Source organism: Gadus chalcogrammus, chromosome 19, assembly GCF_026213295.1.
Source record: "Gadus chalcogrammus isolate NIFS_2021 chromosome 19, NIFS_Gcha_1.0, whole genome shotgun sequence".
Lineage (NCBI taxonomy): Eukaryota > Metazoa > Chordata > Actinopteri > Gadiformes > Gadidae > Gadus > Gadus chalcogrammus.
The window spans coordinates 3,256,253-3,282,367 of record NC_079430.1 but is presented as its reverse complement, the minus strand read 5'-3'; the positions used below and the strand labels follow the sequence as shown (position 1 = coordinate 3,282,367).

Here is a 26,115-nt window from a genome sequence, read left to right as displayed (position 1 = left end):
GCCATGTTCAGTGTAGATTTCCATGAGATGTTTAGCAATCTCTTTGCTCTCTAGAGGGCGCAGCCATATGTATCTGCTACACACATCAAGGATGGTTAGAATGTACCTATATCTAACGTTTCTATGCTTGACAGCCCATCTCCCCGTGTCGAGAAGGTCGATTTGATGACGCTCTTGAACTGTTTTAGCCCTGATCGGCTTGGGAATGGCCTTGTTTTGAAAGTTGATAGCGCCTGGACCTGTCCAATACCTTTTGCACATTTTGTGTACTGATGCCGGAATACTTATCCTTCAGGTATACGTTAAGTTTTCTGGCACCACAACCCTTGGTCTCTTCAAGCCCTTTCTTCACAATGCCTTTAAAGCTTGTCTTTTTTGCCGCCAATTTCCAATCGTATATCAACGACTTGCTGTCTTCCAATAGCCCAAACAAGTGCTTATTCCTCCAGAGACGAACAAGGGCAGCGCGTTGGACCCTTGCCCTTTCTTTAACAGGAATGCAAAATTCTCCTCTCAGTGCTTTAACAATGACATCATATGTCTCATCATCCATTTCTCAACTTCCATGGCCTTGAATGTCAGTAACCAATAAGGGCCAGTGTGAATAGGACCAAGATTGTCATGCCCAGTTTCATTGTTCCTTTTCTGTGAATAAAACAAAATTCACTGAATCAGTAGACATTGAGGTGGGTATGCAGAAACTCTTTATATTCAGCATCACTAGATGCTGAATATAGCACTAGATGTAAATATTTATTTTTAACAAATCATTTATGTACATACATTTTAGGATGTTGGGTACCCCTACAAATAATTTGATAACAAAACGTCTTCTCAACCGCCAGTCCACATCATACTTTTATGGTCCAAGTGGGACTTGAATCGGCGACGTTTAAGTCCCCTAGCCAAGTCCCTACGGACTGAGCTATTGCCGCCCCAGCTAAAACATACAACACTATTCTAACAAACATCTTAATACACAAGAAATAGCTGCTAGCTAAAACACAAGAAATAGCTGAGTGCTAGCTAAAACTCAAGAAATAGCTGCTAGCTAAAACACAAGAAATTGCTGCTAGATTAAACATACACATTATCCTACAAACATCTTAATACTAGGGCTGTCAAGCGATTCAAATATTTAATCACGATTAATCGCATTAATGCCATAGTTAACTCACGATTAATCGCGATTAATCATATATATTTTTTCTATGCTAAATATCCCTTGAATTCTTTGTCCCATTAATTTTTCTCATTTTAATGCTCTTATCAACATGGAGAAGTGCATCGGCTTGCCTTGTGCAAATGTTTTTTTATTGATAACAACATTGGCATATACTGATCAAAACAGGACGGTACAAAAAAAAAGCCTATAATGCAATTAAACGATGAACATACAAAGATATGCCTTGAACATAGCAGTCAGGCTACTGCTTCTTTGTTTTGAGCCCAAAAAAAACAACAAAAAAAAAACTTTTTTAATTATTTTTTTTAATAATAATGTGCGTTAATCGCGCGTTAACAAAAATTAACGCCGTTGAAATTGTTTGCGTTAACGCCGTTAATAACGCGTTTAACTGACAGCTCTAAAGTGTATGGCTTAGTTTAAAAAATATATTAATTTAACTTTAAAGGTCACAAATAGGGCTGCTTACCTGCAAAAGTCACATCAGAAGTGAGCACGGCGTTCTCAGAATCCCAACTAGTGGCTCAACTGTTAGTTCACATCAATAAAATGTGAGAGTGCAATTACTATTAAATAGAGCTGTCAAGCGATTAAAATATTTAATCGTGATTAATCGCATTAATGTCATAGTTAACTCGTGATTAATCGCGATTAATCTCAAATTATTTTTCTATGCTAAATATCCCTTGATTTTTTTGTCCCAGAATTCTTCTAATTTTAATTCTCTTATCAACATGGTGAAGTGCATATGATTTTTTATTGATAACAACATTGGCATATACTGATCAAAACAGGACGATACAAAAAAAGAGCCTATAGTAAAATTAAACGACTGCTTTGAACAAATGTCATTTTAACAAAGCAGTCATGCTACTGCTTCTTTGTTTTGAGCCAAATATTTTTTTTTTTTTTTTTTTTTTAAATAAAATAATTGCGTTAATCGCGCGATACATTTTTTAACGCCGTTAAAATTGGTTTGCGTTAACGCCGTTAATAACGTGTTTAACTGACAGCTCTACTATTAAATAATACTTGGTTTCACAAATTTAGTTTACTAATGCACCATGCCCATGCCTTTTGCTTTTACTTGCAGCTTTGTTTGAGAGGTTAAATTATCATAATGCAACACTTTTCTCACTATAGGCCTATGTGCTATTATTACATTATGAACTGTTATAACATTATGAGCGGTATCAATAAGGTTCTTAATGTAATAAGCTATTACAGTATTACATTATGCGCAAAGCCCTTATTACATTATGCGTCCGTGATTTTATTACATTATGAGCCGATTATTACATTATGAACTTTTATTACATTGAAATTATTACATTATGAGCCGTTATTACATTATGAGTCTTTATTACATTATAAGTTGCAACCCACCCTCCTTGGATCCTGTTCCCAGAGCTCTGATAAAGGCAGACCGTCATAGGTCATGGTCAGAAATAGAAGCGCTATATCATCAGCTACTAAACAATCTGTTGATAACGCGATCCAGACACAGGATTCATATACCAGTCCTTCATTCAGAAGAGCATATGGAAAAGTCTGAATCCAATCATAAAACCTGCTCCTTAAAGTCTTTATTGTAGCTATTAATTATGTAAGGAATGAACAATTCTTGGCTATCAAGTTTTTGGAGAAAACAGTACTACTCATACCTCAGTTACCAACCATGGTAAGATATCCGTTACTTTCATCTACTGCGTTGTTGGTTTATAACAGTCAGCTGAAATGAACACATTATATCGCAGGGTATTAAGGCGGTGATCTTACTGTTGTCATGGTAACATCTGGTGTACAGTCTTTTTGGACCATTGTTGATAATGTTGATTTGGGGGCGGCATGTAGCTCAGGAGGTAGAGTGGGAATGGGTGAATGTTAGGTTTATTTTATTGTCGTAAAGCCTTTTGAGTGCAACTAGTTAGAAAAGTGCTGTATAAATGTAGTCCATTTAGTTACCATTTGATTTGCAGCGCATTATTTTAGAACTTTGACGGGGCAGAGAAGCCCGTTCCTGGACAATAATACACACATCTGTCATCTGGAACATTGGTGACCAATCACAATCATGTATTTGACAACACTGTGGTATAACACTGAATATATAATTGACGTTTTCTGTTCTTGTCTTGCCGATGAATGTTTATAGATGCTGAACTGAGAGAAAGAGACTCATCCTGTGATCTAGACACACAGATTACCATGAACTGTTATCTAATACAGTAATGACACCAATATCTCTGTCTGTCTGTCTGTCTGTCTGTCTGTCTGTCTGTCTGTCTGTCTGTCTGTCTGTCTGTCTGTCTGTCTGTCTGTCTGTCTGTCTGTCTGTCTGTCTGTCCGTCTGCCATTCTGTGATTCTCTGTCTGCCTGTCTGTTTACCTACCTGTCTCTCTGCCTGTCTGTCTACCGGTCTGACTCCCTGCCTGTCTGTCCGTCTGTTTGTCTATCTGTCTGTCTGCCTGCCTGTCTGCCTGCCTCCCTGTCCACTCCCTGTGTGCCCCTCAGTGTGTCCACCACAGACCTGTCTGCTGGGTGGGACTCTGGGTTCAGCTACCTGAGGAGGAGTCCAGAGCAGTACAGCTCCCGGGAGAGTCTGGACAGCCTGGACGCCCCGCCCCCCCCCCAGAGCCGGGCTGGACCCCGGGACCCCCCCCTCGACCCCCATGACCACAGGGAACACCAACCCGCCCCCCCGCATCCATCCACCAGGTCAAAACCATCCTTTTGTTCATCCATTCATCCATGATTAGTTTGTTCATTTACCTGTTCATTCTTCCATTCATTAACTCAATCATCATTGTCCATTCAGTCAGTAGTTCATCTATTCATCCAATCATGCATTAATTTCTTCAGTCATCTGTCCTCCCATCCATCTATTCATTAATGAAATCATTAATGAGTGGATCCATCCTTCCGTCCACCCTCTCTGGAGGCTGTGGTGTGTTGACTCAAGGCCTCCCCCCCCTCTGGTTCTCCCCAGGTCCTCCCACAGCATGGACCTCCTGCACAGCAAGAGGGACTCGGCCTACTCCTCCTTCTCCACCTCCTCTAGCATCCCCGACTACCTGGCCTCCGCCCCCTCGCTCAGCTCCGAGCGCTGCTACTCCCTGGAGAGTGTCTCCCCCCGGGGGAGGGAGGGGGAGGGACGCTACTCCCTGGAGAGTGTCTCCCCCCGGGGGAGGGAGGGGGAGGGACGCTACTCCCTGGAGAGTGTTTCCCCCCGGGGGAGGGAGGGGGAGGGACGCTACTCCCTGGAGAGTGTCTCCCCCCGGGGGAGGGAGGGGGAGGGACGCTACTCCCTGGAGAGTGTCTCCCAGCGGGGGAGGGAGGGGGAGTGTCCCCATGGCCACGCAGGCTTCATGCGCTCGGAGCTCACCTCTGCTGCGTCGCTAGGCAACAGCCTATCCCAGGATAGGGGCGTGGTGAAGATAGGTAGGTGATGAAATGGATTGACTCAAACACGTCCGGCACATGCAAGAGTATGTCACTTCCTGTGTCAGATCATGATGTCCCTTCCTGTGTAAGAGCCTGTCCTTCCTGTGTTGGTGGCAGAATCTGGGGGCGGGGTCTGTTACCATGGCAACTGCAGTAGTGGTAGCAGTGGCGGGGTCCACGGGTCGAAGCGCCACAGCGTTGGGCCTATCTGGGGTCCGACGGCCGGCCCCAGCTCCTCAGACCCCCTGAAGGAGGCCCCGGCCCCCCCCCACCGCAGTGACAGCTACCGGGCCACCAAAACCCACGAGAGACCCAGCTCCTGGTCCAGCCTCGAGCACGGCCGCTCCCTACGGTGGGCCGCCATGTTTACATATACACCTCTAGATATTATCTATACCTATATATATTATATTAACCGCTATATATTATGTATACCTCTAGATATTATATATACCTTTATATATTATCTAAACCTCTATATATTATCTAAACCACTCTATATTATATATCTCTAGATATTATATATACCTCTAGATATTATATATACCTCTATATATTATACATACCTTTATATATTATACCTCTATATATACCTCTATATGTTATACATACCTCTATATATAATACATACCTCTTTCTATTTTTGTATGTATTCATATTATCTTACTGTCTCCTGATTATCTCCTGATCTAGTCTGGACCGCACTCACTAAGGGTGGGAGTGAACGTTTATCTATCTATGTCTATATCTATCTATAACTATACCTATGTCTGTATGGATGGTAGCTCCATCTATCTATATTGATCTATATTTAACGTGTGTTCTTCAGGTCGCTACATAAAGGCTCCTGGCATCACTCCAGTGGCTCTGTCGCTCCAGGTAAACGCTCTGCTTGTCTTCCTCTCTAGTTTAAATCATGTTCATGGTTATGCTGTTCTCCCACCGGCTCCCCCTGGTGGCCCTCCAGTGCTGTTCCGCTAGCTAACCCGTGGTGGCTGCTTCCAGCCAAAGGCTCGTACGCCGCCGACGTCCAGCTGCACACCGTGGTGGAGAAGAGCCCCGAGAGCAGCCCCACGCCCAGGCCTCGCCAGGGGGGGGGCCTGCCCGGGGCCCCCGGCACCAGCCCCGTACCCCTCCCCTACAGCCAGGGCCCCCCGGCCGCGGGGGCCAGGGACCCCCTCCATCAGCTCCAGCAGGGCGGGGGGGCACGGAGCGGGGGGGGGGAGGAGGAGGAGGGATGGAGGGGCAGGGAGAACGGGCTCCAGAGCAGCCTGGGTCCTGCCGCACCCCCCCACCTGTCCTCCTCCTCCTCCTCTTCCTCCTCGTCTTCGTCCGGTCCCCTCAGGAGGACGCTGCAGGGGGCAGACAGGTAGGGGCGCGTCCTCAGCCCACTCTGTTGGCGTCTAGGATAGGCAAATATCTCAACGCTATTCTGGAATCTCGAAACATACATGAAAGAATTATAGATTAAAATGTATTTCGAAAGTGAGAACATAAAATACCCACAGACCCTAATTTATCTATCTCATCTTATCTATATATCGTCCCCTTATCTTTACTTTAGATCTATCTTTGTCTCTCATATTTGTCTCATTTATTTTTTCCTCTAACCTTAACCCTACATCTTACTAATCTAACCTATCATCCAACTAGCTCCATGCTAACCTTTCATCCAACTAGCTCCATGCTAACCTATCATCCAACTAGCTCCATGCTAACCTGTCATCCAACCGGCTCCATGCTAACCTATTATCCAACCGGCTCAACCATAACCAATCATCCAACTAGCTCTATGCTAACCTACCATACAACCATCCCTTGGTTCAGCTGACTCATGCTCACTCAGTCACCTGACAGTCACCTCCTCTGTGTTTCTCCCCGATGGTTATGGGAGGGTTCCCTTGCCCTTTAGAGAGCTTGGTGATAAAGAGCAGGAGATCAAGTTGCTTTCAGTTCGCTTTTCTATTTTTTCGCTATGCAAACAAAACCATAGCCCCAAAATACAATGCCTGGCCATTCTTACAGTTACTGTAAAGAAATTGGGCTACCTGAACTTTTACTTGGTCTATTATATAGTCACCTAACCCTACCTGAACTCTGAATCATATTTAATCCTTGTCTCTTAGAAAACGCTAATCCTATAGCTAGACCGTCTCTTTCTCTCTAACGTAGGTCTAACCTTAACCCTTTAGTCAATCTTATCTTTCTCTCTAACATAACTTTTACCTCGATATCAAATCTTTATCTCTGACGTCTCTATAACCTTGATATTATATTTTATCTTTCTCTGTAACTTACCTCTATCCGTAACCCTAGATCTTATCTTTCTCCTAAACATGACTATCTTTAACTTGTTATCTCGTTTTTCTCCTTAACATACCTCTACCTTTAACTCTATATCTTATCTTTCACCTTAACATAACCCTAACCCTACATCTTATCTCCTGTTCCTCTGGATCAGGGCTGAAGACCCTCCGGTCTCCCCAAGGGTCGCCCAGGGCCAGGCCCCTGCTCGCCCCCCCCACACATCATCATACCCCCAGCCCAGCGCCCTGGCCCCCCCGTCCTGGGACCAGCACGAGACCCCCCTGACCCGGCTGGAGATGGCGCTGGCAGAGGTCCAGCGGTGCGCCGGCTCTGACAGCGTTTTCACCCCCGCCAGTAGCCAGGAGGGTGGTAGCCATGCCAACAGCGGTGGTAGCCATGCCAACAGCGGTGGTAGCCATGCCAACAGCGGTGGTAGCCAGGCCAACAGCGGTGGTAGCCAGGCCAACAGCGGTGGTAGCCAGGCCAACAGCGGTGGTAGCCAGGACAGCGGCGTGAGCCTGTCCGTCCTGGAGAAGGTTTGCCGCTTTGAGAGGCGGGAACACGGCGTGAAGCAGCGTAGCCTCAGCAGCCGCAGCTGCAGCCTGCAGTTCAAGGTACAGCAGCACTGAGGCTATCATGTTGTATCATGGGCTCACACTGTCCACACTGTATAGCTAGCTAGCATGTTGGTAGCATGTTGCTAACAGATAGTTTACACATTTCTGACACTGACATTGGACGTTAGCTAAGAAATATGTAATGCTAACAATTTGCTAACTCTCACATGTGGCTAATGCTAGCATGATGTTAACTATTTCGGCATGATGATGGCCTTCTCCCTGTCTCACCTGGTCCAGAATGAGCCGGGTCAGAGTGGGAGGAGCTCCCCCTGTGGAGCAGAGGACCTCCGGAACATGTTGGAGAGGAGCGGCTCCAAAGCCCACCGCACCATGAGCTACAGGGGGCGGAGCAGTGACCCACCACCACTCAGGTAGGACAGACCAGTACAGTAACACAGGTTGACCAGCACAGGTGGTACAGGTAGACCAGTACAGTAACACAGTCCATTGGTGCCTGTACTCTGTGTCACTGACCGCTCATCGCTCAACCCTGACCTCCACCTCTTGTGTCCAGGGGCCAAGTTGACCCCAGCTCAGTGCTGCTGAGGAGCCGCAGCACCTTCCACCTGAGAGAGCCCCCCCCAGAAGAGAGCCATCAGCCCCTCTGTGCTGCTGGACAGCCCCCACACACCCTCCCCCACCTAGACCACGCCTTCAGCAGGTGAGAGGAGCCTCCTGCACAGGACCTGGGGGTGGGTGGACAGGACAGGGTATGGGGGTTAGTGGAGAGGACATGGGGAGGAAGTGGACAGGACATGAGGCTCAGTGTACAGGCAAGACCTGGGGGTGAGTGGACAGTCAAGACATGGGGGTTAGGGGACAGTCTAGACATTGGGGTTAGTGGACAGTCTAGACATGGGGGTGAGTGGACAGTCTAGACATGGGGGTGAGTGGACAGTCAAGACATGGGGGTTAGGGGACAGTCTAGACATTGGGGTTAGTGGACAGTCTAGACATGGGGGTGAGTGGACAGTCTAGACATTGGGGTGAGTGGACAGTCTAGACATGGGGGTGAGTGGACAGTCTAGACATGGGGGTGAGTGGACAGTCTAGACATGGGGGTGAGTGGACAGTCTAGACATGGGGGTGAGTGGACAGTCTAGACATGGGGGTGAGTGGACAGTCTAGACATGGGGGTGAGTGGACAGTCTAGACATGGGGGTGAGTGGACATTCAGTGAACCAGCCTTGTTCAATAGCAATTCTTTGCAAACATGCCAGGGGAACATCAAACTCGCTATGTCCAGTAAGAGATCACTGCTTCATAAAAATGAGGTGTATTTTTTTATATAGCAGAGCACTGCTACATAAGTGTGCTCTGACGAAATAGCGGTCACAAAGTGTGGAAGAGTAGAACCAGTGAAGATATCTTCACTGGTTCTACTCTTCCACACTTCTGCAGAAAGTGGTTTCAGAGAGTCGGTTCTGTCCCAGCATGCGTATAAGGGCAGTACTTTACGTAGGACCCCTCAGCCCCTCTCTGACCCCCCTGCTCCCTCCAGCTCCTACAGGGACTCCCTGAAGGACGCCCAGTCCAGGGTGCTGGGCTCCACCTCCTTCAGACGGAGGGACCTCAGCTCCTCCTCCTGTGGCCTCCTGCCCCCCACCAGCTACCTCTCCCTGGAGAAGAGGGGTCCCAAGACCAAACCCAAACCCCAGTGCCCCGTCCCGACCTCCTCCGGCCCCCCGCCCCTCGCGTCCCCTCACACCCCCAGGGAGAGGCACACCGTGGGCCCCCCCGCCCGACCCGCCGCCGCCGCCGCCGCCCCCGCCGGACCCCCGCTGCTGGGCCGGGTGTGCGGCCGCAAGCGCCTCAGCGTCCAGCAGAAGAAGAGGTCCTACTCAGAGCCGGACAGCCTGCACGAGGTGGGGGTGTCGGACCCCGAGACCAGCGCCCTCTTCAGGAGGGGAGGTACGGCTGGGCTTATATACTGATACACAGTGATGAGTGATGAACCATGAAGTCCTCCAGATCGCTTACACGCCCCTCCCTGCCCCCCAGAGAGCAGCGTGGCGGACCGCAGGCGGCTGTTTGAGGGGGCGGCGCCCGGGGGCAGCCTGTGTGGGGACGGGCCCCGCCCCCAGAGCACTGGGCCCCGCCCCCAGAGCGCCGGGCCCCGCCCCCCAGCCCTACGTCAGGCCCAGCAGGACGCGCTGGCCCAGTACATCCAGAGGAAGAGGAACGAGAGGAGGGAGCTGGACAGGCCTCAGAGACCCCACAGCTGCCTGCAGCCGGACCCCGAGAGACGGACAGGTGGACTCACCAACAGACCTGTCCCCTTCTCTTATCGCTCCTGTCCATTCAATTCAAAAAAGCTTTATTAGAATGACACTAATACTAAAACACTGTCTCCCTGCTCTCCCAGAAACCTCCAGTCTGTCCTCCGCCTCCAGCCTCCTGTCCCTCCAGGAGTCCTGCCCGGACTGGAACCTCGTCCCTGGGGAGGGATGGCTGGGCACCCCCCTGACCCCTGGAGCTCAGAGCAGCATGAGGTCTACCAGACCCCCGTCCTCGGGGTAAGCCAGCCGGATCCTACAACCCCCCTGATGCTCCACCTCCACCCCGCTGTAGCCCAGCCCTGGTCTAGTGCTCCTCAGTGAACCAATGGCAACAGACGAGGAGAAGGCATCAAATAAAACCATATATCCCTTCAACTACAAGTCTGAGATCAACGGCACATTAAAAGAGTTCTCTAGCGACCACATGGTACAGAGGGGTCAAGCCAGAACATGGTCTTCCATGTTCTGTTGTATTGTTTCATTTCCCAGTTCAAAGGTTGTTTCCAGTGTGATGCAGTGCTGGGAATGAGTCTGACAGAACCCTGAGCAGACGGGGGAGCAGGAGTATAGACAGCAATGTTCTGTAGATAGAAGACTGTTCTGTAGGTAGAAGACTGTTCTGTAGATAGAAAACTGTTCTGAAAGACTGTTCTGTAGGTAAGAGACTGTTCTGTAGGTAGAAGACTGTTCTGTAGGTAAGAGACTGTTCTGTAGGTAAGAGACTATTCTGTAGGTAGAAGACTGTTCTGTAGGTAAGAGACTGTTCTGTAGGTAGAAGACTGGTCTGTAGGTAGAAGACTGTTCTGTAGGTAAGAGACTGTTCTGTAGGTAGAAGACTGGTCTGTAGGTAGAAGACTGTTCTGTAGGTAAGAGACTGTTCTGTAGGTAGAAGACTGTTCTGTAGGTAGAAAACTGTTCTGAAAGACTGTTCTGTAGGTAAGAGACTGTTCTGTAGGTAGAAGACTGTTCTGTAGGTAAGAGACTGGTCTGTAGGTAGAAGACTGTTCTGTAGGTAAGAGACTGTTCTGTAGGTAAGAGACTGGTCTGTAGGTAGAAGACTGTTCTGTAGGTAAGAGACTGTTCTGTAGGTAAGAGACTGGTCTGTAGGTAGAAGACTGTTCTGTAGGTAAGAGACTGTTCTGTAGGTAAGAGACTGTTCTGTAGGTAGAAGACTGTTCTGTAGGTAGAAGACTGTTCTGTAGGTTCTGAGCTGACCAGTCTAAAGTATGCCTCTGGTTCCCCCCCCCCCAGCACTGACCCAGCGTCCCCGCCCCCCCTCCACCCTGGGGTGCCCTGCCTAGTCCAAGCCCCAGCAAGTCCCCTCCAGGGCCCCCCCTCGGACCAGGGCCTCTCCCAGCAGGTGCCTGGGGCCCTGCAGGGGCCCCTGTCCAGCATGCTGGGCTCCACAGAGGATCCTCCGGACGAGAGAGAGACGGGCGATCAACTCCACCGCTGTTTTTCAACCGCCCAACAGGTAGGAAACTCCCCCCCCCCCTCCTGGATAGGCTCATGTCTGTACATGTTGACCTCTGACCCCACCGTCCTCTGTTCCAGGACGTCAGAGAGGTCTCCATGACAACGCTTCCAACATCTGAAGCCCTGCAGCAACCTGACAGGTAGAGCTAGCCGTCTGTCTGTCTGTCTGTCTGTCTGTCTGTCTGTCTGTCTGTCTGTCTGTCTACGTCTGGGCGTCTTGTTTCACCGCTGGCGGCTCTCAGAACCACAGTGCTGGATTGGATTTGATCATGAAAATGAATAACATTATATAATGTTATTCATTTTTTCATATGTAGATAATATGTCCCATCTGGTACTGGACTGTTAAGGACCACTTTATCAGACCAGTCCATCATCCCAGCTCCAGTCGGCCTGACCCTAAGCCCTGTGAAGGAGTTAAAGTGAAACTCACAGGAGAAACCTTGAGGATGAACACATGAGCGATTCACTCCTAACGACCATCTCTCTGCTTGTCCTGTAGACCAATGAACGCTCAGACTCCAGAGGGACACACCCCCTCCTCAGACCCCGCCCACCACCACTACCAAGGGGATGTCAGCTCTGGCATCTCTGCGTTCGCAGCTCCTCAAGGCAACTACATACACACTCCAACACACCCTCCAGCTGCCCCTAGGACACCAGTGTGGACCTCTAACCTCTACTTCCTGTCTCTTTGTTTTCACTACCTGGCAGCAGGAGCGAGCGAGTCTCACCCACCTGTCACCAGGAGAGAGAGGCCTCATATCTCCTCCCCGCTGGCTGCCTCGGTGGGCCTCCCCTCACCCCTGCCTCACCCTACCTCCCCCTCGCCCCGCCCCGCCTCCCCCCTATATCACCCCGTCACCTCCGCCCCGAGGCTACTGAACACTGTCGGGGACGGTGTCACGGTGGAAACCACGACAACGGCGGCGACGGAGGACAGTGACAGGGTGAACCGCTTCTCCCTCCCCCGCCCTCCCTCCCCGCCCTCCACCCAGCGCTGCCTCTCCTCCCTCAGGACCTCAGAGTCCCGCCTCCTCAGCCTATCAGAGCCCTCAGAAGTGTGCCAATCGGAAAACGACACGGACGAGGTCTTCCCTCCTTTTCCGCATCATCTACCAATCACAGAGAGCGACATCACAAAGTATCCCCCTCCTCTTCCTCCTCAGCAGGAGGTGCTGGGGGCCACTGGGTGAGTGTGCCTCCCTGGGGGTCTCCTGGGGGTCTTAAGGTTGTCTGTATTCAGCATCTGCGTGTCACGTTAACGTGAGGGTGTGAAGGTGTACACAAGAGGGCACTGCTGAGTTAACGTGTTCACCAGGGGGCGGGGCAGTGTGAACACCAGGGGGCGGGGCAGTGTGAACACCAGGGGGCGGGGCAGTGTGAACACCAGGGGGCGGAGCACCAGGGGGCGGAGCACCAGGGGGCGGAGCACCAGGGGGCGGGGTGAACACCAGGGGGCGGAGCAGTGTGAACACCAGGGGGCGGGGCAGTGTGAACACCAGGGGGCGGAGCAGTGTGAACACCAGGGGGCGGGGCAGTGTGAACACCAGGGGGCGGAGCACCAGGGGGCGGGGTGAACACCAGGGGGCGGAGCAGTGTGAACACCAGGGGGCGGGGCAGTGTGAACACCAGGGGGCGGGTTGAACACCAGGGGGCGGAGCACCAGGGGGTGGGGTGAACACCAGGGGGCGGAGCACCAGGGGGCGGGATGAACACCAGGGCAGGGGGGGTGTAGCGGTGTAATCCTGTTGAAAGCAGCACCTCTCCCTGACCCCAGTGGTGGAGGCCAAGCAGTTTGTTGCAATTTGTTGATGAAGTAATCAGAATCTGGATTTGTCTAAAGATATTGTATTGTATTTATAACTTTAATTATCATAATTTATTGTGTAATCTCATATGTTATTATTTCTTCCAGCCTTACTTGCAGTTTCCATGGAGACCACCCCTTAACCATGGTGACCACTGCCTCGGTCGGCCCGTCTCCTCATCCTGTCGCCTGCTCAGTCCCTGGGGACATCATCTCCCAGGAGGCCCCGGATAGCCTGGGGCTAAAGTACCAGCCTCTGCCCAGGAGAGAGCCCTCTGCCCTGGAGCTGAGGGTTCAGGTCCTGCTGGGCCAGCTGGTATGTGGGACGTTTTTAAGAATGTTTTGACGACTACCAGCTCCAAGTATCCGCTGGTCCCCACAATGATAGTAAAACACCTGGGGTGTGTGATAGCATGTTTCTATGGTCACTTATGAGGACGTCTGGTAATGAGCCAATTGTTCGCTACAGAGTGGGGTCGGCTTAGCTCAGGCGGTAGAGGGGGTAGTTCGATCTCCGGCGCCTCCTAACTGAGTGACACCTCACCCTAACTGGGTCCTACAGCGCTTGACTTGCATGGTTGACTCTGCCTTTTCTGTGTGAATGTGTGAACAGTTTTATGTCGCTTTGGATAAAAGGTTTACACCTTCATACCTACCTGTTGTATCCATGTTTTGTTGTTTCCCTGTTCTAAACTAAACTAATCTATCTGCCTGCACTCTGAAGCTAACAAGCTAATCGATTAGCATCCCGGTCAGCGGTGACAGCGATTCCACCAGGGGGAGTCCGTCAGGGCGCCTCCTGTGTTTTGGCGGATGGGCCTCGAGGAGGCCTTTGGGGAGCAGTTCTCTCAACCTGTGGTTCCTCCTCACTGCAGGTGTCGAGGGAGCGTTCGCTGGCGCCCCTGCTGGACACCGTGGGGATTGAGAGGACCGTAGAGCTCATGGAGGAAGTGTTCCACGGATCGGCATCGGCTGGTAGATCACCATGGCAACGCAAGGACGGCAGCCTATGGGGCGAGCACAGGTAACATCATCCAGAGAACGGAAGACCATGAGCTTGGCGAGAGAGGCTCTCGAACCGGGCTGTTATTGAAGCTGCTGGGTGTTAAAAATACCATTGTGTGTTTAAAAACGCTTGGTGTTAAATAGATGCTTGTGTGTTTAAAATATGTTTGTGTGTCTAAAAGGTGCTTGTGTGTTTAAAAGCTTTTCTCAATTCAGGAAACACATTAAAACATGTGTTTCCTGAAACTATAAATCCACATGGCATTTGAAGGCCATGGTTTTTCAAGTGAACAAACAAGGCTTGATCGAGCTGCTTTGGACAAAAGCGTCTGCTGAATGCCCTAAATATAAATATATAATAAACATTGATGATGAAAGTGATCCCTAATGATGCGATTATCTGCATAGTGATTTAGGATTGCTTGAGTGAAATCAAACGTAAATGTGCAAAAGATTTGCAGAAACGTTGGTTGTTGACACACAAGCTTCACGCTTTTACAAGGATGTGCAAAGTTCAAGTTTCAGTGTGTAAACAATTGAGGACAACTGTAAAAGAGGCTTGTGTGTTTGAAAGAAGCGTGTGTTTGGTCAGGGAACACAGCGCAGCATCTTTCTGCAGACCTTGTCTTTAGTATGAGTGTGTACTTTAGTATAGTACACTCTCACGATACATTGGGAATGATTACTAAAATAATCAATCGTCTAGTTTATTTGTGTAACATTAGTTTTACCCTCGCTCCTCAGAAGCCAAGATGGAGGATCCCCTGGCGGCCTGGAGACAGATCTAGATGACGAGGGGAAAGACCTCAACGTAACCAAGGTACGGACCAGACCCCACAGGTCTGGCTAACCCTAGACACTGGTTCTGGTTTTAGCGTCTTGTAGACACTGGTTATGGTGTTAGCGTCTTGTAGACACTGGTTATGGTGTTAGCGTGTTGTAGACACTGGTCATGGTGTTAGCGTGTTGTAGACACTGGTTCTGGTGTTAGCGTGTTGTAGACACTGGTTCTGGTGTTAGCGTGTTGTAGACACTGGTTCTGGTGTTAGCGTGTGGCAGACACTGGTTCTGGTGTTAGCGTGTTGTAGACACTGGTTCTGGTGTTAGCGTGTTGTAGACACTGGTTCTGGTGTGACTGGTTGAAGCCACTGGTTCTGGTGTTAGTGTGTTGTAGACACTGGTTCTGGTTCTGGTGTTACTGGTTGTAGACACTGGTTCTGGTTCTGGTGTTACTGGTTGTAGACACTGGTTCTGGTTCTGGTGTTACTGGTTGTAGACTCTGGTTCTGGTGTTACTGGTTGTAGACACTGGTTCTGGTTCTGGTGTTACTGGTTGTAGACACTGGTTCTGGTGTTACTGGTTGTAGCCACTAGTTCTGGTTCTGGTGTTACTGGTTGTAGACACTGGTTCTGGTTCTGGTGTCACTGTGATGACTCAAGTCCGGTGCCGTGGCGGCGTGCCTCCACCAGGTGGCGCTGTGTGCGGCCCTGAGGAGCAGTGTGGAGGCGCTGCAGGAGGAGAAGGAGGGGCTTCAGGAGGAGCTCCGGCAGCACCGGGCGCTGGGCGCCGGCCTGGAGGCCCTGGTCCAGGACCGCTGCCGGCCCAACGAGAGGGAGAAGTACCGCGTGTTCACAGGTACTGGGTCGCGGCCCCCGCACGCTCAGGGGCCCCTACTACCATATCTCTTGTAGTGTTTAAAATAATGCCAATCTATGCTCACTATTATGCCTTTATCAGTGAATGAGCAGTTCCTTGATTAATACATTGTTTCTCCTGCCATCGTTCTTCGACAGTAATCGTTGATTGGACTGATCAGCGTGTGATTATCCTCTCATCCCGTCGCAGTAATGACTGAGAGAGTAACACTGCTGACCCAACATGAGCATGAAAACAACCGGCCCTCCACACAAAGTCACTTTACACTGGTGGCCCCCTTCCCTATCTAGTTTAATACCACTGCCTTAACCCCTGACCCCCGAGCACTAACCCTTAACCCCTGACCCCCTGACCCTAACCCCTCCCCCTGGCCCTCAGGAGACCTGCAGAAGGTGGTCAACCTGCTGCTGTCCCTGACCTTTAACCCCTGACCCTAACCCCTCCCCCTGGCCCTCAGGAGACCTGCAGAAGGTGGTCAACCTGCTGCTGTCCCTGACCTTTAACCCCTGACCCTAACCCCTCCCCCTGGCCCTCAGGAGACCTGCAGAAGGTGGTCAACCTGCTACTGTCCCTGACCTTTAACCCCTGACCCTAACCCCTCCCCCTGGTCTTCAGGAGACCTGCAGAAGGTGGTCAACCTGCTGCTGTCCCTGTCGGGCCGCCTGGCCCGGACCGAGGTCGCCCTGCACCACCTGGAGGACCGACAGGAGGACGACACGGGGGAGAGGGTGAGTCTGTCCGTCTCTCTGACTGTCTGTCTGTCTGTCTGTCTGTCTGTCTGCACGGGGGAGAGGGTGAGTCTGTCTGTCTGTCTGTCTTTCTGTCTGTCTGTCTGCACGGGGGAGAGGGGGAGTCTGTCCGTCTGTCTGACTGTCTGTCCGTCTGTCTGACTGTCTGTCTGTCTGTCTGCAAGGGGGAGAGGGGGAGTCTGTCCGTCTGTGGGGGAGAGTATGAGTGTCCTTCTATCTCCCTGCCCTGGCCTCCCTTGCTCGGTGGCTCACACTTCCCTCCCCCCTCCCCCCTCCATCCTCCTGAAGCTCTGTCTCCCCCCCCCCCCCCCCCTCCTCCTGAAGCTCTGTCTCCCTCCCTCCCTCCTCCTGAAGCTCTGTCTCCCCCCCCCCCCCCCCTCCTCCTGAAGCTCTGTCTCCCTCCCTCCCTCCTCCTGAAGCTCTGTCTCCCCCCCCCCCTCCCTCCCTCCTCCTGAAGCTCTGTCTCCCCCCCCTCCCCCCAGGCCTCCCTCCTCCAGAAGCTCTGTCTCCCCCCCCCCCCCCCCCCTCCCTCCTCCTGAAGCTCTGTCTCCCCCCCCCCCAAGGCCTCCCTCCTCCTGAAGCGCTCCCAGCTCTTGTCCCAGAGGGAGGACGCCCGGGAGCTGAAGGACCACCTGGAGCGCCGGCAGCGGGTGGTCCGCTCGCTGCTGTCGGCCCGCCTGGGCCCCCCCCAGCTGCTGCTGTACGGCCGGCTGGTCAGCGCCACGCCCTCCCTGCTCATCCGACAGCGCCGCTTGGACGACCTCATCCGGCAAGGGGAGGAGCATCTGGTGCTCGTCAAGGAGACCCTGCCCCCCCACCTGGCCGAGGAGCCGTCCTCTGGCCCCGCCCCCTTCCCCTCCCTAGCCACGCCCCAGGGCCACGCCTACGCAGGCCGCGGCACCGCCGTGACGTCGCTGTGACTGCGCCGTGGACATTAACGGAGCGTTGTGGGTTGTGGGCATGGCTTTGGCTTGGGCGAAGAAGAAGGCCGGGCAGGACTGAAGGAGGTCAAGAACTACTGATCATCGGAAACATGAAGGAACGTATTTATAGTAGCTGCTTCTCCTCCCCCCTCCGCTCCCCCTCTCCCCGAGGGACAGCTCTTTGGCTCACCCTGACGGCTCCTTATTAAACCAATCCCTGTTCAGCAGCAGATCGAGCGCGGAGCATGCTGATTGGTCGAGCAGGGAGCTGCGCACTGTTTTGTTTTTGACAGCCAGACGTGAGAATGAAATGAAGCCATCCGTGAAAAACGGTCATATCAGAGGCTGTGCTACACCACCCACTCTGCAGCAGCTTTTAGCACACACACAAACACACACGCAAACACACACACCCAGCTTGCCTTATTGCCACCACAGTGGTGTAACAATGTTTTGTTGTGTAGTGTTGTTTCACCACAGATCAGAGTGTTTTGATGTACTGTACCGTGTGCTTTAAGAAGAGGCCACAACCTCCTTGTTCTACAAAATAAATCCGTTATCAAAGACAGGTTTCTGTTGCACCAGTGAATCTGAAAAGATGAGGTCAAATCAATCGTGTGTCAGTTGAGACCTAAACAATCGTATTCTATTATCCAATTCAAAGTTATTGGATAGAGTATGTCATTTTATTCACATGATACTTTAAATGAAGCTTACCTTGAGAAACCTGGAAATCCCGGGATCCCATTAGATATGGTCCCCAAAGGTCCTTGCACCGTGGTCACAAGGAGGGATGAGTCTTCTGTACACCGAGATGGCTGAAGTAATCTGGTGTGGGGTTCCCTTTGACTACCATGTACTACTACCAATACTACATGACAGTGATGTTTCCAAAACGGGCTCTCTGTTGGACAGCCTGCCATATGGTCTGATGTATTTAATTCCACATGATATAAAATATGTACTTTATTAATCCCAGATAAGATCAAATGTTCTTTATCCATCACAGACAAGATGAAAAAAGTGCTTTATTTTTCTCAGACAAGATAATCACCACAGGGAATCACCACAGAAAATACATGACAGCAATCAAATACAATTCAGAAATACAACAATTAGAGAAATATAAAGGGGCAAAAAATATAGAAGATCTAAGAATATAGACATAAGGCACGGTTGCAGTGTTCAAACCGACATAGGTACATTTAACGAGCATGAGCGACTCCTCTCCCACACCAGAACGAACCGCTGAGCCATCAACCTGATCAAACACAACTGGAGAGTCTGAGTGATAAAACCCACCAGTGGAAGAAGATCTCTAGTCTGTACCTTGTGCTCCTCAACCTGATGCGTCGCTGTACTGATCACAGATCAGTCTCACTCTGTTTAGGGCGCTTTTGTTTTATAAAAAGATGTTCATCTGCATTCATGTTTTTATTATACTTAAGGTCTCCTGTTGACTGTGGCACAAATGCCGGAATTAATACACACTAGTGAAACATGTCTTTTCTATGTGCAAACATTTCAATAATTAACATCACCTTTAACCAGAAGTGAGGAACAGTGAGCGTGATAATACCACAAGGTGCCCTCAACGTCATTATACTACATTTAGCTCTTTGGTCCACCTCCCCCGCAGCTAGACACACACGTCTGGGAGCTCTCTGAAGCGAAGCAGCGTCTTGTGTTTGAGGAACGCTGCAATCGACGTTGACCTCTTGACCCCGGTGGAGCCGGTGGTCAGAGGTCGTCTCTGAGGTCGGTCGGCGGAGGAGCAGGAGGCGTGGTGGTGCAGAGTGCCCCGCCCCCCCGCCCCCTGCGGGGCCAGCCCCCCGGCCCCCCGCGGGGCCCCCAGGAGGTGCAGCAGGTCCGCGGGGGGCGGGGCCTCCAGGTACTGCCAGGCCCTCTTCCCGGCGGCGTCGCGGATCCGCGTGTTGGCGTGGAACTTGTGCACCAGGAGGCGGAGCATCTTCTTGTGTCCGTGCATGGCGGCCAGGTGGAGCGGGGTGAGGCCGCTCCACGACCTCACGTTGACCTCCAGGGTCAAGCCCGACTTCAGCACCCCGTACCTAGAGGTCAGGGGTCACACGCCGCAATCAACTCAGGGGTGGGGTGGATGAATCAGTTGTCATGGGGACGATGGTGTGGTGTCGGTATGGTAATGGGGTCATGGCAATGTTGTTGCCATGGTGATGGAATATCATGATGGTGTGGCGTCATTGTAACGGTGTGGTCTTGCCATTGGGATGTTGTGGTATTGTCATGGGGATTTTCTGGAGTTGTCATGGGATGGTGCAGTGTTGTCATGGAGGTTCGGACCTTAAGCTCAGAGGAAAGTGCTTTGTTGGGTCTGAGTTTCGTGCGGAAGTAAAGCTACCCGAGTCCTCCGAGATCACGTCACAACAATGGCTGCCCATTTCATTGATAGACTAAAGTTAACTTGCAGCAAGCACTAAGAGGTGAACTTGTGGTCATAGTGATTGTGTGTTGTCATGGTGATGCGTTACCACAGCGTGTTGAGGACCCTGTGGTCAAAGTGATGGTGTGTTGTCATGGTGATGTGTTACCACAGTCCATTAAGGACCCTGTGGTCGTAGTGATGGTGTGTTGTCATGGTGATGGTGTGTTGTCATGGTGATGTGTTACCATAGTCCATTGAGGACCCTGTGGTCGTAGCGATGGTGTGTTGTCATGGTGATGGTGTGTTGTTATGGTGATGTGTTACCACAGCGTGTTGAGGACCCTGTGGTCGTAGCGATGGTGTGTTGTCATGGTTATGGTGTGTTGTCATGGTGATGTGTTACCAGAGCGTGTTGAGGACCCTGTGGTCGTAGCGATGGTGTGTTGTCATGGTGATGTTGTGTTGTCATGGTGATGCGTTACCACAGCGTGTTGAGGACCCTGTGGTCGTAGTGATGGTGTGTTGTTATGGTGATGGTGTGTTGTCATGGTGATGCGTTACCACAGCGTGTTGAGGACCCTGTGGTCGTAGTGATGGTGTGTTGTCATGGTGATGGTGTGTTTTCATGGTGATGTGTTACCACAGCGTGTTGAGGACCCTGTGGTCTCCATGCTTGGCGATCCAGTGGAGGACGGTGAAGCCCGAGATGAAGTCGGGCCGCTGAAGCAGAGAGGGGTCGTCTCTGAACAGAGAGTAGACATCAGGCCACTCCCCCGCCGCACCCTGCACCAGCCAGGAGTGCTCCCGGGACTCCAGAGGGACCTGGGGCACGCGCACACACACACACACACACACACACACACACACACACACACACACACACACACACACACACACACACACACACACACACACACACACACACACACACACACACACACACACACACACACACTATAGATAGGAGATGGAGATATATATATTCATCCTCTATATATTCTAAATCTGTATCGTACCTGGCGATGCCAATAGGAGGAGTTGTGCGGTCCATCCGTCCCCCTCCCTGCCCCTCCTCCTCGGCCCTGCTCCGTGCCCTCAGCCAGCTCCCCCACACTGGGGCAGCGCGGCGGCGTGGAGCCCGGGGAGGACAGCGAGGAGGTGGACAGGTTGTGGCCCAGGCTGAGGGAGGAGGAGAGGAGCTGGAGGCGTTTCTGCCGGGACGCCGCCAACGCTCCTCCTCCTCCTCCTCCTCCTCCCCCCAGGCCCTGCACCTCCTCCTCCTCCTCCTCCCCGGGGAAGGGGAGGTCCAGCCCCGCCCCCAGGCTCATACAGTTCCTGCTCCGCAGACGGCTGCTGACCCGCCTGGCGACCCCGGGACGTTTCCGTAGCAACGGGGGAGAGGCGGAGCCCGCACTCGACTCTGCGTCCTCCTGGCTGTCGAGGAGATTACCTGCGGACCGGAGAGCATGCGTCAGTCCCTTGTTTGCTGCTCGTTACCTTAATTACCGTGGTTACGGTAGTCCTGACGACCTCACCTATGGAGCTGGTTCAATAAACATCCAGACTCATTTCGTACGATTTATGTATCACGTCCACCTAGCTCAGCAGGCGCTCAGGAGGCTTGTCTGGTGACCAGAAGGTCGCTGGTTCTGGCCCCCTAATGAAACAGCAGGGGGTCCGCCCTGCAAGGGAACAGCCTGCCCCCCCCCCCCCCTTGCATGACCGACACCCCCGTTGATGAATGAATGGACGAATGCCAGTATGTGTTGTGAAGCCATGTGTGTATGGTGGCATCTCCGCCAAACATCACAAGCAGAGATCACTTAGCGGTTGCCCACACCCAACACATCCTTGCACAAAAAAAAAATCAATAAACAAGGAAGCAGATTTGTACCCTACTTAGCGGGGAAGCCCTAAACAGCGCCCTCTATGTGGAGGGAGGGAGCGTACCTGTGGAGCGGCGCCAGGAGGAGCCCGGGTCCTCCTCCAGGAGGTGGCCCGTGGAGTGGTGCCAGGGGGTGGTCGTCTTCTGCTCCGACCGATGCATCAGAGACAGGAGTCTGTTGACGTGGGCCACCTTGGCCCCCGCGTCACCTGGGGACATCACCATGTTAACACACAGTAGTAGACTGTAGTTATAGTACACACCATGTTAATACACAGTAGACCACTGAGGCTATAGTACACACCATGTTAATACACAGTAGACCACTGAAGCTATAGTACACACCATGTTAATACACAGTAGACCACTGAAGTTATAGTACACACCATGTTAATACACAGTAGACCACTGAAGCTATAGTACACACCATGTTAATACACATTAGTAAACAGTGTAGTTATAGTACACACCAAGTTAATACACAGTAGTAAACAGTGTAGTTATGCTACACACCATGTTAATACCGAGTAGTAAACACTGTAGTTATAGTACACACCATGTTAATACACGGTAGTAAACAGTGTAGTTAGTACACAGTATTGTATTAACATATACAATACACAGTAGTACACATATTTATCGTAAACAACATGTTAATAAAAAACAGAGTAGTGCACATATAAGTAGTACAAACCCTGTTGAGGTGCTTCACGCGTGTTAACTGGTTAAACGTGTGTTTGCAATCATTGTCATCATTAGATAACGCGAGACCTTCGTGCTCATGAAATACCTGAATTCCAGACGCTATTTGCACACTTTGTAACATACATATTCATATTCAAAACATCAAGTATATAGACGTATTTGAATAGAAGTTAACAATAACGATAAGAGAATAAAACAAATAAAATAATTTGAATAGTGAAACAACTAGGATACTATCTATGCATAATGGAGCTAGTGTGCTAGCTCCATCATGCTCCATAAGTGCTACGGCATAACACAGAAGCTAGGGCTTCACACAAACCTGTTTCTTGGAATCTCTCCCCTGTAATTTGGCATAATTGTGTAGACTTTTAAGTAGTATACTAACAAGTATAATGTTGGTAAACCTGCCCCAAATTCTAATAGAAAAATATATAAATAAGACGACTGTCTATTATCAACTGGAGGACAGGACAGTAGCAGCTTGGGGAGGAACGGAGACTCAGCTCTGAGGCCCTTCAGGTGAAGATACACTGATTCATCCTTTGACCCAGAGCTGCTTCAGCCGTTGCTTTAAGCAGCTTCTGTAGCTTACTACTCATAGAGCCGTGGGTAGGATGCCAAGGAGGACCTTCTGGGGGTCGAGGGAACAATTGGAACGCACCCCTTGAAAAAGAGCAATGACTCGTGAAGGAATAACACCGTCATGACTCATGATAGCTGTAAGGTTTAGCCAAACCTCTGCTCTCAGGCCTCTAGCTTTCTGTTCCACTCAAATCACCAAATGCACCCAGTTTAACCCCCGCCCACAGGGGGACCCCCAGCGGAGCTCGGCCTGGTATCAGACGGAGCTCAGAGAGGTAGACCACCGACCACCCGCCCTCTCCCAGGCCCCCTTCAGAAGGTTGGACCTGCCGACCCACAGGTGAGCGTACCGTGGGGGGCGCCCAGCTCCTCGTGGCTGCTGCTCCACTCCGCTCCTGAGGGGGAGCTGGAGGACAGCGGGGAGAGCCAGTCGCTGCAGGAGGACGAGGAGGGCAGGAGGAGGAGGCTGTCCTGGCTGGAGGAAAGCCCCGCTCCCAGGGCCCCTCCTGGGCCACGGCGGCCGGACCGCCTCGCCGCCCCCCCACCGGACTCCCCTGGACCCCCCCCGGGGGTCCCAGCACCAGACCCCCAGCCCGGACCCGGCTCCCCCACCTCCTGGACGTGGATGGTGGGGACAGAGTCGGACCCAGAGCCCGGGGAACCGGAGAACCTCCTGGGGGTCTGGGACGGAGGAGGAGGAGAAGGGGAGAAGAAGGGGGAGATGGTGGAGGAAGAGAGGGAGGGCAGGTTGGGAGGCTGAGAGGAGGGGAGGGAAGGGGTGAGCGAGGGGGGGACAGAGTAGGGGAGAGAGGAGTGGAGGGGGAAGGGGAAAGCGGGGGGGGGAGAGGGAAGCGTTGGGGGCTGAGAAGAGGTGAGGGAAGGGGTGAGGGCAGGGGGGAGAGAGGGGAGCATTGGGGGTAGAGAGGAGGGGAGGGAAGGACTGAGGGAGGGGAGCGTTGGGGGCTGAGCGGAGGGGAGGGAAGGCGGGAGAGAGTAGGGGATGGAAGGGGTGAGGGCAGGGGGGAGAGAGTAGGGGATGGAAGGGGTGAGGGCAGGGGGGAGAGAGTAGGGGAGGGAGGGGGTGAGGGCAGGGGGGAGAGAGTAGGGGAGGGAAGGGGTGAGGGCAGGGGGGAGAGAGGGGAGCGTTGGGGGCTGAGAGGAGAGGATGGTTCTCCTGTTGTCTTGAGGTAGAATAAGGGTAATTTCTCCTCCTGCTGAATCTGCTCTCCTCGGATTCACCTCCGTCAACTCCTCCTCCTCTTCCTCCTCCTCATCATCACCATCCTGAGAGACTGCGGATTTGTAGCTTTTTCTGTATCGGGCCCCCCGCGCTCTCACTTTAAGATCCGTGTTGTGATGAAGAACTTCGTGCTGATTGTGATGAAGACCTTCGTGCTGATTGTGATTAAGACCTTCGTGCCGATGAAGAATAGAAGACGGTTTTCCCTGCAGGTGATATTCCTCTAAATCGTGTCGAGGTCTCGTTTCTACAACACTTTGGACCACCGTCGAAGCTGGGTGGTTTTCAACTCTGGGGTCTACCGGCTTGTGTGGCCATGTGGCCGGGATCCTGAGCGGGTGTGTGGGGGCTGTGTTCCCGGGAGGAGCCCCTGCCTGGGTCAGGTGGCGAACCGGTTCCTCTCGACCTGGCGCCAGGCGACAGGCTGCAGGCTGGGGCACGTCGGGGATGGAGGACAGGAGCGGTTTCTGCACCAGATTAAAGTTGGTCTCCACGTCGTTGTTGTTGTTGAGTATTATTCCAGCAGACACGAGTATCTGGCTTTCTGCTGCCTTTACCGGGTCTCCCTTGGGAGTCGTTGTTAGTCTCGGCTCATCTGGGGAAGGCAGCACCGGGGCCGGCGGCCGTAACGTCTTGCCTGGGGTTCGATGAGCAGGGGAGCGGCTCCTCGAGCCGGCCCCGGGGTCGCTCGCCTTCAACCCATCGGGTGTCCTAGACGAGGGGTCCCTGTTAGACGGGTTTACATCATCCCTCGGAGCCCTGAACTTCCTCCTGAGGAGAACATAGGAAACTCCCTCCACTTGCTTGACGGTGGCGACGGAGTTAACAAACTTTTTGAAGTTGTCTCGGTGTCGCAGTCGGTCGTCGTGGTCCCGGAGGAAGGGCCTGAAGTGGGCCAGCAGCTCCGCGTTCTTCACCGTGCCACCGCTGCTCCTGAGGAAGAGGAGCACCGAGTCCTCGCTGAGATCGGTGGCCATGCCCGGCTGCCAACAAAACTTGCAAAGGTTGAAATGTTCGGTTATGAGGGAGAATAACTCCGCCCTCCGACTACACCTGCATACCTGAACCTCCGAGCCCGGATGTCACTTCCTCTCGTCTTATGTAATCATCAGAAGAACTACAACGTTTGATCAAAAAGGGGTTACAAGAAGTTGTTTTGTGGCAGACCTTACGTTTTATAATCTTCAACATCTATGCAATTTTGCCATCGGTTCTAAAATAAAACCGTAACGTAAATAAAACAGGTGCAAAAGCAGTTTTTGCCCAGTGGCGGATTCGTGCTTTTTGAAGGGCTGGGGTGGAATAACCCCACCCAAGACATAGAGCCCGATAGGGCATATCTATAATGCATCTCCTCCTATAATTCACATTATATTTTTCTGCGATCAAGATTATAAGTTTGACAGCTGTTATGAATACACCGATTTAAAACTTTAAATGCTATGTGGTGAGAAGGTAGGGCATTGTGTAGTGCACATTTCATATCCTCGACACAATATTGCTCATATAAAACAACAATACTAGCTTAAAAAGTGTGGGTCAAGTTAGTATCGGTCATAGTGCCTTCCTGCAACTTTTAGCCATGAACGCATTTTTCAAACATGTTAGTATTCAGCCTAAAAACGGCGGTTCACCTACACTTCAACAAACCTCCTTCAAGTTGTCTTTTAGTTTTAGAGATTGGGAACGAGGTAGAGGAACTTTAACATTAAATGCCATGTCTCTTCGTGAAAAAGAACTAAACCTTTACACATAAATACGGCACCGCACACACAAAGGGTTTGAGGCAGGTGGAGGGACACTTTTCTTTATTGGTATTGCGGTGGGTCGTCCCGGGGCAGCAG

The 26,115-nt window shown here is 51.6% G+C and overlaps 2 protein-coding genes across 2 annotated transcripts in view; one reads left to right on the top strand and one right to left on the bottom strand.

Annotated features, from left to right (window-relative positions):
• Nucleotides 1–19,119, top strand: part of shroom3 (shroom family member 3) — a 37,456-nt gene extending 18,337 nt beyond the window's left edge. The window contains exons 7-26 of the mRNA XM_056578946.1: nucleotides 3,701–3,832; nucleotides 4,158–4,627; nucleotides 4,748–4,982; nucleotides 5,460–5,509; nucleotides 5,636–5,999; nucleotides 7,092–7,551; nucleotides 7,795–7,928; nucleotides 8,072–8,218; nucleotides 9,059–9,468; nucleotides 9,559–9,810; nucleotides 9,923–10,073; nucleotides 11,088–11,310; nucleotides 11,391–11,452; nucleotides 11,815–12,504; nucleotides 13,231–13,438; nucleotides 13,998–14,146; nucleotides 14,872–14,947; nucleotides 15,597–15,762; nucleotides 16,399–16,511; nucleotides 17,096–19,119. Of these exons, the coding sequence (XP_056434921.1) occupies nucleotides 3,701–3,832; nucleotides 4,158–4,627; nucleotides 4,748–4,982; nucleotides 5,460–5,509; nucleotides 5,636–5,999; nucleotides 7,092–7,551; nucleotides 7,795–7,928; nucleotides 8,072–8,218; nucleotides 9,059–9,468; nucleotides 9,559–9,810; nucleotides 9,923–10,073; nucleotides 11,088–11,310; nucleotides 11,391–11,452; nucleotides 11,815–12,504; nucleotides 13,231–13,438; nucleotides 13,998–14,146; nucleotides 14,872–14,947; nucleotides 15,597–15,762; nucleotides 16,399–16,511; nucleotides 17,096–17,452 (4,849 nt within the window). The 3' untranslated portion in view covers nucleotides 17,453–19,119. The remainder of the gene's footprint in view (nucleotides 1–3,700; nucleotides 3,833–4,157; nucleotides 4,628–4,747; nucleotides 4,983–5,459; nucleotides 5,510–5,635; nucleotides 6,000–7,091; nucleotides 7,552–7,794; nucleotides 7,929–8,071; nucleotides 8,219–9,058; nucleotides 9,469–9,558; nucleotides 9,811–9,922; nucleotides 10,074–11,087; nucleotides 11,311–11,390; nucleotides 11,453–11,814; nucleotides 12,505–13,230; nucleotides 13,439–13,997; nucleotides 14,147–14,871; nucleotides 14,948–15,596; nucleotides 15,763–16,398; nucleotides 16,512–17,095) is intronic.
• Nucleotides 19,095–26,070, bottom strand: LOC130372785 (uncharacterized). The gene is made up of 7 exons (XM_056578945.1): nucleotides 24,145–26,070; nucleotides 23,382–23,712; nucleotides 21,807–21,950; nucleotides 20,873–21,306; nucleotides 20,497–20,678; nucleotides 19,341–19,524; nucleotides 19,095–19,271 (listed from the first exon to the last, which is right to left on the bottom strand). Exons 1-7 carry the CDS (start codon nucleotides 25,246–25,248, stop codon nucleotides 19,095–19,097), a joined length of 2,556 nt encoding a protein of 851 aa, XP_056434920.1. The 5' UTR covers nucleotides 25,249–26,070.
• Nucleotides 26,071–26,115: the final 45 nt, after the last annotated feature.

Excerpts from the sequence above, each read along its gene's own strand:
- LOC130372785 (XM_056578945.1), bottom strand. The coding sequence starts at position 25,248 with ATGGCCACCGATCTCAGCGAGGACTCGGTGCTCCTCTTCCTCAGGAGC. Across the intron at positions 19,525-20,496 it reads AGGGTCCTCAACACGCTGTG|GTACGGGGTGCTGAAGTCGG; the intron begins GTAACACATCAC and ends CCTGACCTCTAG. Across the intron at positions 19,272-19,340 it reads GGGCCTGGCAGTACCTGGAG|GGGGCGGGGGGGCGGGGCAC; the intron begins GCCCCGCCCCCC and ends CTGGCCCCGCAG.